The sequence below is a fragment of the Musa acuminata genome, chromosome BXJ1-5, assembly GCF_036884655.1.
Source record: "Musa acuminata AAA Group cultivar baxijiao chromosome BXJ1-5, Cavendish_Baxijiao_AAA, whole genome shotgun sequence".
NCBI classification, from domain to species: domain Eukaryota; kingdom Viridiplantae; phylum Streptophyta; class Magnoliopsida; order Zingiberales; family Musaceae; genus Musa; species Musa acuminata.
Window position 1 is genome coordinate 11,137,876 of NC_088331.1, and position 15,195 is coordinate 11,153,070.

General features: G+C 37.4%; 2 protein-coding genes across 2 annotated transcripts; both read left to right on the plus strand.

The window, feature by feature from the left end:
* Positions 1-2,334: 2,334 nt before the first annotated feature.
* LOC135673792 (uncharacterized) lies at positions 2,335-7,229 on the plus strand. The gene is made up of 5 exons (XM_065183100.1): positions 2,335-2,493; positions 5,427-5,599; positions 5,728-5,826; positions 5,932-6,083; positions 6,394-7,229. The coding sequence occupies exons 2-5, from the start codon at positions 5,429-5,431 to the stop codon at positions 6,776-6,778; spliced, it is 807 nt and encodes a 268-aa protein (XP_065039172.1). The 5' UTR covers positions 2,335-2,493; positions 5,427-5,428; the 3' UTR covers positions 6,779-7,229.
* Positions 7,230-7,872: 643 nt separating this feature from the next.
* Positions 7,873-12,226, plus strand: LOC135673793 (uncharacterized protein C6C3.02c-like). Its single transcript, XM_065183101.1, has 5 exons — positions 7,873-8,004; positions 10,652-10,711; positions 11,427-11,504; positions 11,613-11,788; positions 11,875-12,226. Exons 1-5 carry the CDS (start codon positions 7,986-7,988, stop codon positions 11,971-11,973), a joined length of 432 nt encoding a protein of 143 aa, XP_065039173.1. The 5' UTR covers positions 7,873-7,985; the 3' UTR covers positions 11,974-12,226.
* The last annotated feature ends 2,969 nt before the right edge of the window (positions 12,227-15,195 follow it).

The following is a 15,195-nucleotide window of genomic DNA, read 5'->3' on the forward strand; positions in this document are numbered from 1 at the left end:
TTAAAATAGTTATATATATATATATATATATATATATATATATATATATATATATATATATATATTATGGATATCAGATACGTTAGTTGATGTATTATTACTTTTTATAATGAATCGTCCGAATCAAAATAAAGATGAATATTAAGAATACACAAAACACGATATAATATCATATAATACTATTGAGATTTCTCGATCATCAACAGACAAATATTAATGGGCCAACGAAAAATCCGGCGCATCTTTTACACGCTCTCCACTCTAAATGTCCCATCAATAATAAGTTATTATATGGATTAGATAATATGTCGAGATCATTCGTAAATATATTTATAATTATCTTTTATTTTATGAATCACATAATTTGGATTCCTATGATATCTCGAATGTTCTTTGGCATGATTCACGTGTGGACATAATTGTATATTCATATCGTGTCTCACGAACTCCACACCAAGTCAAACATTGACGTGAGTTTGTGTCTCCTAACAATAAAATGAAATGTAAATAAAAATATACAAAAAATTAAAGGCCAAGGATGGAGGTTGCAAGAGTTTGATGTGTTACCATTCTTTTGTACTCCATGACTGATCCTCAAAATTAGACATTAAGATTATATATCTATATATATATATATTTGTCTTAAAATGATTACTAATTTATGTTTAGGCTTCGATTAAAGTATGATCTTTTTTCTAATGTGACTTTGGGATCAATGACCCATCCACATCGACATCGTATCATTTTTGGTTTTAGTTTATATGGTATGTCCCTCTCACACGAGCAAATTGTATTTGAAACATGTTTCAGCAATGCTGCACTGTATATGAACCTTGAAGATCTTGAAACATGATAACGATCATATTGAAATGATCCATGACTTGGTGAAGCACTAAGTGGCCATTAAAGGAACAGTTTGCTCATTGCGAAGATCTAAAACTTATGGAAGGAATCACTGCTCCAATTTGAAGATTCTTCGGTACTCTTTCAACTCATCCTCATGACCCATTTGAGAATAAAGAATTTGCTGCTTACATCTGAAGCACATGAGATGTTAAGACTAAGAGTTGAAAGCAGTCAAAATCTAGTCATAGTTTCTTTGTAGTGGGAACAATTTCACATGAAATTGTTCCCACTATATATATATATATATATATATATATATATATATATATATAGAGAGAGAGAGAGAGAGAGAGAGAGAGAGAGAGAGAGAGAGAGAGAGAGATCAACCAATTCAACATGAGGAAGGAGTAGCCAAGATTTCTCCTTGTGCTGTGTTAATGTTCTACTCTCAATGTACTTCCCTTGGGGATTGCTGAGATGGATGAATCAAATACTTGTTTAAATATTCCTTGTTAAAATCTAGAACTTGTAGTTATGAACACTTGAGAATTTCATATACAAGCCAAAAAGGAAAAAACTAAAAGAAGTAATAGATTATATTGATTTTAGTAGGTCTCTACAATGGTGTTTGTTTATACCACCCTATTTTTAGTCAAGGTTGACTTGATGCTCCCCTCCATGGGCTTGAATTGGTTTTGATTTGTGGGCTTATACTAATTATGTTTTATGAGCTAAAATTGAATTCAATTTATGTTGCACACTACTTGAGGTTAAGAATAACATGAAGCTATTCTTTAATTAGCTTAACTTAGTCTAATTTTAATTAATTTGGGATTCCCCTTCAAAAGTTGTGTGCAATTAAACTAGACAAAGTTTGTGGAATTGAACTAACTTTAATTAGCTTTAGTGAGATCACATACCCTTCCTTGTTAGGATGAGTTATGTGTGGGATTCATATGTAATTTTTGATATTAAATTAAGACATATTTTTAACTATTGATAATTATTTAAAATAATAAAAATAAAATTACTTAATTACCAATCATACATACTCTTATTTCATTTATCAATCGATCATCTTCACAAGTATCCATATCGGAATACTCTTATTTCGTTTATCAATCGATCATCTTCACAAGTATCCATATCGGAACCTTAGTTGCATCGCTTATTGTTGCTCGATGAAAAGAAAGACATCGTTTGTCATTGCTCGTCGCTATCCAGTCGATGATGTCACTTGTTGCGATGCTCGTTATTATATTTTTTTAAAATATTTATGTTACGGATATTTTCGAAATATTAAGAAATTATAAAATGAGATGGTGTAAATAATAAAAATGGATCCAATTTGTGAGTTTCCAAACGCTCACAACTGGGTTCGCCCGAGGGTCTTGTATCAGGGGCGTCAGATTCCGATCTGATGGACTGTAACGAAGGAGCTACTTAACCATGGCTCGCCCGAGAGACACTGGACCAAGCAATAGAGATCGGGAAACACAAAGGAAAGGGGCGGTGTGCTTCATGGCGAAGTAAACCCTCACCGGCTTCTTTCCCTCGGTCATGTCTGTTTCCTAGATCGGCGATCCTCTCTCGTCTACCTCCGCGTGCAAAGGCGGCCATCACTTTGCGCCTCTTCCCTTTCCGACGGTGCGTCTCTCTCTCTCCGGTGCATCTTCCCCTCCATCGCTCTTTCTTCCTTCCCGTTGTAGCTGTCCCTCTTTCTCATCCTTGTCCGTTGCCGCCCCCAGCCGAGTCTCCCCGACAGCCCCCCTCCCTCTCCCTCTTCCTCCTCCTTCTCTGTGCTTCTTCCCACCTCCCGCCTCTCCCGCTGTTTCACTCCCTCTTTCTCCTCCTCCGTGGCCACCCCAGCTGCCTCCCTGACAACCCCTAGCCCTTTCCTCTCCTCCTCCTCTCCCTCTGTGCTTCTCCCCCTTCGTCTTCCCTCCTTCTGCCTCTCTCCTTCTTTTTCCTCCTCCTCCGCTGCCCCTTCCCGAGCCTCCTCGACAGCCCCCCTCTCCGCCGCTCTCTCTTCTTCCAAGCAGAGATGCCGCCCCTCGCCGAGCCTCCTCGATAGCTCCTCTCTCTCTCCCTCTCTCTGCTTCTTCCTCCGATGAGCTTCCTTCTTCTCCCGGCAACTTCCCCTTCTCTACTTCTTTCTCTCCCTGAATTGTTTTAATTATGGTTAATAATGGTTAAATTTTGTTAATACTAGTTTAAGAATTGTTTAGAGGACTGAATTTGTCTAGTATTTTCAATTGTCGCTGTTTTATAGATGATTAAATGAATGTAATTTGATATCTTAATGGCAATATTTTGAATATGAAACTCGTGTAGTGTCTAATTTTTATTTTAATATTTATCTTTCTTCTTATTTGTATTTTTATATTGATGGGCGTCTCACTTATCTCTCATGAGTGCCTAACCCCTTTGGATGTTCAGAACTTTCGTGCCTTTTAGTGCATAGCACCTTTGACAACTCTTGTCTTACATGACATCTTATTGGATGCCATATCAATTGCATATATCACACCTCAAAGATTTACAATTATAGGATGGAAAGATCAGGAGTAAGGACAGTCTTATATCTTTGTTTCTTTTAACCTAGAATTTATCAAACTGTTATATTCTTTAAATTTCTCCAATTGAGCTATAGACTTGTTTCTTAGCTATTGGGTCGGTAGATATGGGATAAAAGTTTGGAGCCAACTTCTGTGATAGAGTAGATCCACTAAAATATTGAGCAGTGGTGTAGCATCAGTTCCTATTTCCAAATTAGCATTTTCTTTCGACCCAATCTTTTTTTTTTTCCTCCTTATCCATCCAGGTAAGACAATAAACTATCACGATCTGATATGAACATTAAAATATTGTATTGTCAAGTTCTGTTTTTAAGTGTTTGTCAAATTCATAAGTGGATGAGTTTATTGATTGGTACCAGAGGCTATTGATTTCTCTATTTCTTGCTCTCCATGGTAACAAGATTGAGAATGATCCAAAGTGTGACCAGAAATTTGCAGTGTGATGAGGATAAAGGCACCTGAATCTTCAATGCTAGGCTTGAAAGCCGATCTGACAATGCGGACATAAAGATGGAATATTAATTGCTCTCAACAAAAGAATGCTGGATGGTTCGGAACAGAGGATAAAAATTTGGGGATGTGGGGATGAATTTTAATGGTTTTGTAGAAAAATCTAAGATTCCTTACCTGAGCACAAGAAGCAATGATGCCATCTTCATCCTAGGATGTCGATGAAGTCTTTAAAAGGCATATACTCCTGAGCATGTGATGGATAAATCATAGAAACACATCCAAACCAAAATTTAGGACAGCATTCAGGACTATGAATTCTTGGTCTACTTTGTTTAATTTTAAGACTTCTTTGAGCTGAATCCAGATGGATTAAGCACTTGAATCAGCCATATAAATGTATAAGCATTTTAAATAATTTACTGATCAGAACTACCTTAATTTGATTTATGGATTCTTGTAGAAAAAAATGCATCTAGGTAATGTATGGATTGAAATAGTGAAATTATTGGTAAAATTTATCAAGTACTGCTCGAGTACCATTTGAAAATCGACCTCTATAAAAGCTACAGGTTGCAGAGATTACACTTAGACAATTGAAATTGCTCTGGCGAGCCATAAGTCCCAATAATTGGAGAATATTGTGATGGTTAAACAGTAAAATTAATAGTTTTGTTCCAACAAATCAATTGCTTTTTTCTACATACTATCATTCCTACTTTAATTAGCTGGCTTCTTTGTTGTTTGCAAGCTTTCTTTACAATCTCTAAGACACTGATTGAACTTGTGCAAGCTATTCTTGAACACTGAAAAAGTAAATAGTCAAACGACTTTTGCTTCCAAGTGCTTGTTTGATTCAGCAGGCTGTTGAGAGAAGTAGGGCATTCTTTACAATACAATGGTTAAAAAAATTGAAACTCAACTCCATTTTTTTTTTTTCTCTTTACAATTAATAGTTTTCATAGTGATGTTTATTGTATTTGATGCATATTAGATATAAAATAGTTAGCATGGTCTTGAATTAGATGGATCTTTGGTTTATAGATGTGAACAAGAACCATGTAATTTACAATAAAATGTAGGATCTGTTACTGATTTGTTTTACAGTATCATTAACTGTTTATTTGTTGTGGATTCTGAGTTTTAAGCTCCACTGAAAATTTGCTGCATTCAAATCTATTCAATTTTGCTGTTTACTCCAGCTTTTTGAAGTATGGTCAACATAAACAGATAATTGACACTTATTGAAATCTTGTTTTATGTCACATGATTGGCTCTTTTTGAAAACTTGTTTTAGGTCACAGCTGATTTTACAAAATTATGTGAGCATTTACCAGTCTTTTTATTGAGTTCTTTACAAAATTGACTCCATCTTGATGATAAAGTGGAGAATTTTTTTTATTTGCCTAAAAAAGAAAAAAAGGTCATGTAACAAGACTTTGCTTAAATTTTAAATTAAGCCAAACTTTTCCTTTTTGTCTGTGCATCCTATGACACTTTGTTCATCACCGAGTTAATGATCATAGGTTGCTAAGTTTGCTTGATCTGCAGACATGTACAATAATTTGGGCAATCAGACTGGGATGCAAGGACCCACGACCAATCCTCCTCCCAATCCATTTGGCAATGCATTCTATGGAGCTGGATCTGGACTTATTCGAGGTGGCCTTGGGGCATATGGAGAGAAATTCTTGGGCTCAAGTTCTGAATTCATGCAAAGTAATGTAAGAAACTATATCTATGGTAACACATAGAGTAGCTATAATAAATGGCTGATGATTTCTTATATTTCATGTGTATGTTCATAAGCATTTGTTAGTCATATTCTAACATATGGGCTCTGATGAAACAGATAAGCAGGTATTTCTCCAACCCTCAATATTATTTTCAAGTGAATGACCAATATGTGAGGAACAAATTGAAGGTCATATTGTTTCCATTCCTACACAGGGTAAATTGACTATGTTTTGTTATCTTCAGTTGCTACTCTTTTTTATTTCAATCAGATTATCCCAAAAGGATTCTCTTTTTTTACTCGATGTTACAATCTTTCCAGGGCCACTGGACTAGAATAACCGAGCCAGTTGGAGGCAGGCTGTCTTACAAACCCCCAATATATGACATAAATGCCCCTGATCTATACATTCCTTTTATGGCATTTGGAACCTACGTTGTTATAGCAGGCTTTTCGTTTGGTCTTCTTGGAAAGTAAGTCTTGCCTTGGCCTTATTAATACATGCCATTGTCATAAAAGATTTAGATACCGGTCGCATCGATACATACTGGTTGCAATTTACAATGCCGACTATTGGTTGTTATGGGACCATATGGCTCAGTTCGGATGAGTATTCATTTTTTATTATTTCTGAGTGATGTCGAGCAATATGGATCGGTATACTACCCAGGATACTAATACCAGTCTGACAGGGTGCCGATATCAGTATCAGACTAAGTTTTTTATATCTTGATTGTCATCCTTAGAGCAACATTAGCCCTAACCATTGCTCCTCTCTCGCAGATTTACTCCAGAAGTTTTGAGCTTGCAGTTAACAAGGGGACTTGCCGGCTGGTTTATGCAGGTTCTTCTATTGAAGGGATTGTTATATTCGTTAGGAAGTGGGGAAGCGCCACTTCTTGATATGGTGTCATATGGTGGGTATGCTTTTACGGGGTTGTCCTTGACTATGTTGGCAAGGCTTTGCTGGAGTTACTCATACTATTTCCTAATGCCGTGGATGAGTTTGTGTATGGGGGTGTTTTTAGTGAAGACCATGAAGAGGGTACTTTTCACAGAGATGAGGAGCTATGAAAAGCATTCCAGCCGGCAACACTATCTACTACTCTTCATGGCGATTGCTCAGTTCCCTCTATTCTTCTGGCTCGGCAAAGTAGCAGCAGGATAGAGTTCATTTCAGCTACTATCTTTGTTTATGATGTTTATTTCCCCTTTCTGGACCCCTAGGGCACGATAAATCAGTCAGTTATCTTCACAGTTGGGAATTGAGAAGAAACGGAAAAAGGAAAACAATCTGCAACTGGTAGTTTTTGTTGTCATGGCGTCTTCAGGAGCTGGTTCATATTGGGAAATCAGGATTTTGGGGATGGTGCTTGCATGCAGTGCATAGTTAATGGTTGACATACATTGGATGGATACCTCCTTTGACAGGGATCAGTCTACAATCCTGATGGTGCTTTTCTTAGCATTTTTTTATCTGAGTGTATGTAATTTGACCAAATTGAAATAAGAACTTATTTAACTAATATTGTCACATTAAGCCAGAAATACTTAAAAGTTACTTTGATATATTACATGTTTGTAGTATACTATTTGAAATTAGATTTATTTTTGGTCAATTGAGGTGATCTAAAAGAACGAATATATATCTATTTTGATTGGTGAAGAGGTGATTTATTCTTCATCTCATGTGCTTACTATCACTGAACATTGCAATCTGGTTTCTCTCGCTGAATTTTGGTAATGCCTTTGATTCCATGCTCCTTATCAGACTTGTTGGCAACTTGGGACAAGCCCTGAACTGTTGTTGATGCTTCTTAAATATCCTCATATATTAGACATATCCTATCAATTTTAGTATCTCTGTGCTAGTAAGAAGTATAAATATAAATATAAATATGTAATTTATAATAGAGGGATGCTGAGTAATTTTCTTTGCAGATGGGGCTAGTAGGAATAAGAAGTCTGTCATCAAGTTACCTCCTCCGTGATTCCCAGTGGACGGCTTTCATTTATCCGATCACGCCTTAGATTCCGATGCCGAAGGAATATTCTCCATAAATATAGATAGAATAGTACGAGCAAAACCGGATCTGAAATCATCCATCATCCAGTTCCTTATCCGATGGTCTAATCGGACGGCTATTGTTTTTTCGCAATTCGATGACTTTCGGATATTCCTCGTAAATAAAGCGCTAATTACATGGGCAAAATCGGAAACTAAGAATCCGTCGTCAACTGGCCCTTCCCGCAGCCCGTCTATAAAAGCAACCCATGGGTCCTCACTGTTTCAGCCGTCTCCCATTTCTTCGCTTTCGAGCTTTCTAGGGTTTCATCCCCAACTATCTCTTCCTCTCGAGCTTCGAGTAGCCGTCATGCCTCGCCGAAGCTCCGGTAATGTCTTTGATTTTTAATCCCTCCTTCTTTGTAGATCTCTTGGTTTGGAGCATCCCCAGATGCTGCGTTCCTATGCTTTTTCCTCTCGTCGTATTTGAGGTTCTTGTCGATCTCTGTGCTTTAACCTCATTTGTCCAGAAAAATTCCTTGCTGTGTTTTTGACAAAGGGAATAAGATATTGTTATTTGCAAGCATGTATTCTTTCTGTGATTTGACAAAGGGAACAAAACATTGTGTATGCTAGTCAAGATAAAGGGACACTTCTGATTGAGTGGTATATTTTAAGGTTTAAATACCAGGATTCAAACATATGTCATGGCCAAGATCACATACCGATCCATGTTGTGTGTCGGTACTGATTGTTTCAGATGGTACCAATAGTGGACTGGTCTTTTCCTCTCTTTGAAGCATATTTACCTTCAATTATAAGACGGCAAAGATCGATACTAATTGGACCGGTTAATATTAGTACCTGACTGATCCTTAGCCATATAAGGCCTCAATATATGTAGGACCTATTATTAATCATGTAATGAAAAAAATATAAATACAACTTGTAGAATGCTAAATTATCAAGCATACCACACCAATCAACGCATATATTGAAATATAATTCTTAATTTTTGATCATGCATCTGAATAAGATTATAAATTTGGGTAATCAGTAGTTAACATCATATAAGCATGCCATATATCTTGTTGTCCCTTATTAGTGTTAAAAAAATCAATGTTGGCATGTTTAGTGAACTTCTTGGAGTTCTTTGTAACATTGTGTTCATAACATATTGCTGATATACATGGATATTGGCTTGATTCGTGACTTATCTGGTGTAGATCCATGCGGATTTGGCCAAGATATATGAATTTAGACTACATCTGCATAGATCTAACTTAAGGTCACATAGATTTATGTTAGATCTAGGCTAGATATGGTTCCAGTTACCTTAACCACAAAATCAAGAAATCTAGTTTTGAACTTACCTTAATTTGGATAGAAATTCTTTTCTTGCTGGAGATTTGAAGCTTGACTGGAGAGGCTAGAAATATGAAGTGAGATACTTGTTTGGAAGCCTGAAATACATTTTTGGGTTTTTTGATAGGTGGGACATAGTTTTGACCGGGTGGTAGGCTTATTGCCCAGTTCAAATTTGTTACGAGGCCAATATCTGGTGATACACCTATATGCCTGTAATTTACTGAATGGTATGACTGATTTGTATTGGTACCATTGGGTTCTGCCTGGTCTGTGGTTGGACTAGTAACACTATTTATCAGTTCCCTACCTATATCAGTATAGGCATCCCTAATGGGCATAAGTATTTGGTAGAGAGTGATCAGCTCTTGCTAGTAAAAACTAATGTTGTAAATATACTTGAAGAGTCGACTCTTATTGATGTGAAAACAAGGGCTTGCAATTGATCCAAGATTAATGTGGTAGCAAACCCATCCAAACTTAGTGTATGGTCTTCAATTCAAATGGAAGGGACCATTATCGCAACAGTAAATCTCAAAAAGAAAAAGGGATGTCACAGGAAGATATAAATAAAGTAAAACACAAAAATGGGAAAGAAGAGTAAAAACACTATGCTGGCATACTTTGGCTTTAAACATTGATTTCATTTTCAAATTTCATCATCTTTTTAAGATATTGATGATTCTTTAAGTCTCAGCTGAACTTTTGTTTCCTTAAATTAGGTTCTTGAACTGCATAGCTCTTTGAGAAGTGTTTGATCCCATCAAAGTGTTGTTAATTATTTTATCCTTGAGTAACATAATCCTATTTGTACTAACATTTCTGAATCCATTCCTTGATTTAGATACTACTTTGTTTACCATGAAATAAACTCAAACTCTTTCTCAACTTGTGAGGGTCATACATGGGCTTTGGTGTTACCCAACTAAATTGCTTCTTTGTGTTACAAAAGGAAAGAAAAGAAATTTTTTGATGCAAATACAAAAGAACTTTAGAAATAGACTTGACTCAACTCAACCTATACAAAGCTCAAAATTTGCTTCTTTTTAAGATACTCAATATTCCATCTCGAATAAGCATGTGTTCATATTACTGAAGCATCACATAATATTGCCTTTTGCAGATTTATCAACTCGTATTCGTTCTGATGGTGTTTATCTTTATCCATTTTTTACTCTTGACATTAGCAGGACCAATAACATATGATTAAGACTTTTGCATCCTTGATGATATTTGTTATGAATTTCTATCTATGGTCATATCTCTAATTTTTGGCCTTTCAGAAAATGTTCTTTATTGCACTAAATTTTCCGTAGTTATTATCCATTTTTTCTTTTTTATTTGTGTCCAGAGTGATATGGTGAAAAGAAACTATTTAGTTAACCTTAGTTACTGATGTGTGATCAATTTCCTCTCATTTAAACTTCTAGGTGAAGTCCCTTTGCTTCAAGGATATCAACTGAACATTTTGCATTTGTCTCTTGCTCAGGATGTTTGATTTTTTGTTTTTACAAGCTTCTTGGCTATGTAAATAGATGATTCATATATTTTCCGGCTTTGATTGATGATATTTAGGAAGCTTCAATTTGTTGTGTGAATGCTTAATTATATTGTTTGTATTATGTAACTCATTTGTCCATAGGCTAATTAATTATCATATAAACTCTGTAGGTCGTCCAGCCCCACGTGCTGCTCCTCGTCCTGCTCCAGTGAGGAACCCTCCTCAACCTGGTAATACTTGGTTGCTGACCCTTTCTTTTGAATGGTTGAGAGATTTTTGATAAATAACCATCAGATATATCCTACAACTTTTGATACGTTGTTATTTCTCCATATTCAACCTATGAATATTCCATCCTTGATTGACACAATATATTTGTCTAAATGTAATTTATTGCCATTTTATCATTACTGAATAATGTTTGTTTTCATACAGTAACATGGTGGTATGTGTTTGTTCAACTGATGTTGGAATGAAATTATCACTTTCGATTGTCTTGTTGTGGTTGCATTTATGGGAATTATCGGTTCTTGTTTGTTTTGTTTATTGTGTTCCTTTGTGAAATTATGTTTTGTCAAGCCTTTGCATTTTAAAGTTCTCTAGATTTGTTCACTCCATTTCTTTGGGTACACTGTTATAGCACATAGCAATGAGAAGTCTGGCAAAAGGATTTTAAGAAGTTCCAAGTGTGATTACTAGTTTTTAATGAAATGGCTTCCAAAGTAGTTTAAATTCATCTATATCTTTTTGATATTGCCACTATGAAAGATAAATCTTGCCATCATGAACTGTGATATGTGGTCATTGTCACCTAGTTCAGCACTTTCCTTTAGCTGTTGCAATTCGCTAGTGTGCTACTTAGGTCATCCTGATCTTTATTTTTTCCTTTTTTCTATGATACTAGATGAAACTTATGCTTCCAATTTCTTATTCATTTATTTGCAGTACATCAGGCACCAGCTCCAGCTCCTGCTCAGGGTGGTGGATCTCTCCTAGGAGGAATTGGATCCACAATTGCTCAAGGTTATTGTCTTCTTCCCTCCCCATTTTGACATATTTATACATGCATCGAATTTTGTAATCCCAGTTGATGGATATGTCAACTCATGGTGAGCTGTGGTCCTTGATCAGGCATGGCTTTCGGCACGGGCAGTGCTGTTGCTCACAGAGCTGTCGATGCTGTTCTGGGGCCTCGCACCATACAGCATGAGACCGTGGTATCTGAAGCTCCTGCTGCTGCTGCTGCCCCAGTGAGCAATGCTATTGGCACAGATGCATGTGGCATCCACTCTAAGGCTTTCCAGGATGTATGTATTCTAATCTCTCGCCCTCACTATTGACTCATTTCAATAATTTACACTAAAGCTTCTTTCCTTAATATTTGTGAATGTAGTGCATCAACAATTATGGTACCGACATCAGCAAGTGCCAGTTCTATTTGGACATGCTAAATGAGTGCCGTCGAGGTTCTGGCGCTGGGCTGGGTGCCTGAACTATATATAATTTTCACGAAGTCCATATTTGCTCATGCTGGTCGTGTTTCTTTGATAAGTAATAATGGCACCTTGAACCTTTATCTGCTAAAGATACACTTTGCTATCCTAGATTGGCCCTCGGAAGTGAATCAAAAAAACATTTTCCATCTGCCATTTCCCTTGCTATGATTATGATGTGTAAGCATCCAACTAAACTTTATCACCTGGTGTTTTAGATTCAATGTGATGCCGGAATGACAATTTTATTGATTGCTTGTTGCCAATTTGATACATATTTAGCAATGTGAATCTTGTTCTTCGTAGTATTTATCATTTGAGATATGACACTGTATGCTAATTGATTCAAACTACTGCAACAGCCTTCATTGTCAACTATCTCAAATTTGCTGTTGAAAGATGGTTGAGCTCTTGTGAGCTTGACCCACTGAGTTTGGATTCCAGAAAGGCACAAGTAGAAGGTATGCTTGATATCACTGTCTTACATGTAATGGTTGACCATGGAGAATGTGCATCTTATAGGTCTGCAACTGTGCTCAATCTAGATGGGATACCAATCAAATATTCAAGTATTATGATCAGGTATTTAATTATCAAGTAGGGCAAATCTGACGTGTAGATTAGTGATGGATAGGTTGATGATGTTAATGAAAGAGAGTATAGTCTTTTAGGATATTTAATCAGCGAAGGGAATCTGAAGGAGTTTGTCATGAGCTAATTAACTAGCATTTCATTGCAGAAATAGGTGTGGATTGGAACTTTCAAAGAAGATGATAGATTTGCTTTGCCTCTTTGGACACAAAGATGTGTGATATTGTTTCAAGGTCATACCATCACTCTCGGTCCGTAGGTTGTCTATTTAAATAATTGCAAAGGGTAAGGGTTTGCCCTGAGTAAATCGAATACTTCGGTTTGTCCATATATAATACCGACAACTTCGATGACCCTCAAAAGATCTCAATGTTGTAGAGGTGGGAGGCTCTATATTGGGAATTGGCTCCTTGTGTTCCACACTCCTTTGATGGCGAGACACCTTCCTCACAATGGTCCAATCGAGTCGAGCCCGACACCTCGAGCCATGGCTCGTGAACAATGGTCGAAGTCGAAGAGCCCATCTTCGTACTCGAAGAAGAAGAGCCCATCTTCGTACTCGAAGAAGCACCAGAACCTTCATTTTCAAAGAATGCATGTTCATGTTTGTAAAGTATCACAATCATAAGGTAAGGTTGTAGAGGATTAAAAGGAGGAATGGGATAAGACCCACGTTGATCAGCCAATTCACATCTATCTTTCGAATGGCTTCAGAGGAAGAAAGTATATCCCTAAGCTAAAGCTCCTTTCAGCGATTAAGTAGTAGCTATTTTTTCCCTTACATAATCGAAAACAAGTCACAAAAGGTTTGCAAGTCAGAGTAACTCGCGTCATGCGACATTACTCGATTGAATGGATGTTGACCAGGTCGGAATGGATGTTGACTAGGTCGGGGGATTATAGATATTGCGATTAGTAGAGGTTCGAATATGAGATATCTGCTATAGCTCCTATCTTATTGGATCATATAGATGAGATCCAATAAGAGCTAATGAGAGATTATTAGGTAAAGATCTACTGATTTAAGAGGTTCGAGTAATTGGATGAAGATCCAATACCCAATAAGACATGATCCATTAGGGTTAAGTTAATTAGGGATCTCTATAAATAGAAGGGAACTAAAGGGTCATAGGTTAGGTTCTTTTTTGTTGTCATCTCCTATTCTCCTCTCTCCCTCTCCTCAACGTGCAACCCTTATTTGGGGCGTGTGGACAACAAGAAGGGGCAACCCTTTCTTGATTGTGATGTGTGTTGCGAGGAGGATTATGCAACAATTTGAGGAGCGTCATTGTAGCCCTTGTCGTGTGGATCACCATTAGAGAGGACAGTTGACCTCTTTCATCCTCTCCGGTAGATATGTAGAAATTCATGAATATACGATCTCCGTAGGTAACATAGTCTTATATGTATGCGTAATTATTTGGTTTCGCGGGTTTTTACGCACCAATTTTTGCACGATGATAAGAAACCTTTTTCAACGGGAAATTTGTATTTTTTGTTTTTGTTCACTGCGCATGTGATGTCATCCTAGATTTCCCAACATGTCCCATTGTTGGTAATGAGGGCTCTTGGGATTCTAAAGCGGGTGATGATGTTTTTCATATGAATTTCTCTATTTGTTTCTCGATGATCGATGCTAGTGTTTCACGCTCTACCCACTTCGTGAAATAGTTCACTCATACGATGAGGAACCTTCGTTGGCTCAAGGTTGGCGGAAAAGGTATGAGAAAATTCATCCCTCATTGGGCGAATGGCCATCTGTAATCAATCGGGCTTAGAGGGATCGTTGGTTGACATTATTTCTGAGCAAATTTTTGGTATCCGTGGTATCTTTGGGTATAGGTTATTATTTTTTGTGCAACGTCGGCCAATAGAACTCTCATCGAAGCACTTTGAAGGCTAGGGTCCGTCCACCAATATGCTCCCCACAAATACCTTCATGCACGTCAGCGAGCACCCTCTCGGTTTCTTGGGTGTAGACATATGAGGAGTGGTTAGCTAAAGGACCTGCAATATAGGCCATCATTAATTATGCAATACTACGCTTGATGATACTTAACTCTTTAGGCTTCTACGAGGTCAGTCAAAAGTGTCTCATCTCTTTTATAGTATAGGATCTTGTCCATGCAACTCGACTCTCCCTTGACCATAGATACATCATGCTTCTCAATTGTTTGAGTTGGTAGTGTCTCAACCAAACGCCAGCCTTCCTTCGAAGCTCGAGCGGATACTAGCCTGCGAGGGCGTCAGCTTAGGCATTTCTTTTGTAGGAGACATGTAATACATTGAGTTAGGAAAAACTACGAGTCAATTTCTACACCTCGATGAGGTACTTTGCCATAGTCACATCTTGAGCCTCATAGTTCCCTTTCACATGGCTCACAACTAATTGTGAGTCGCTAAACACCATTTAAGTCTTAGACTTGAAGCTTTTGGGTGAGCTAGAGCCTTGAGAGGAGTACTATCTCATTGTTGGAGATCTTGAATTCAAACCGAATGACTTGTTCGGATACTTGTTTGTTCAGGCCCTTCAGGACAAGTCCGACACCGTCTCTTTCTGAGGTGGCCGAGCCATCCATAAACAGTGTCCATGCTGAGGGGGTGTGACTATCGACTGTCGACGAGAGTTA

Bases quoted from the DNA above. Each gene is read 5' to 3' on its own strand.
- LOC135673793 (XM_065183101.1), top strand. The intron at 10,712-11,426 runs GTAATACTTGGT...ATTTATTTGCAG, and splicing joins GAGGAACCCTCCTCAACCTG to TACATCAGGCACCAGCTCCA. The intron at 11,505-11,612 runs GTTATTGTCTTC...GTCCTTGATCAG, and splicing joins TGGATCCACAATTGCTCAAG to GCATGGCTTTCGGCACGGGC.
- LOC135673792 (XM_065183100.1), top strand. From the start codon at position 5,429: ATGTACAATAATTTGGGCAATCAGACTGGGATGCAAGGACCCACGACC. The intron at 5,827-5,931 runs GTAAATTGACTA...CAATCTTTCCAG, and splicing joins TGTTTCCATTCCTACACAGG to GGCCACTGGACTAGAATAAC. The intron at 6,084-6,393 runs GTAAGTCTTGCC...CCTCTCTCGCAG, and splicing joins TCGTTTGGTCTTCTTGGAAA to ATTTACTCCAGAAGTTTTGA.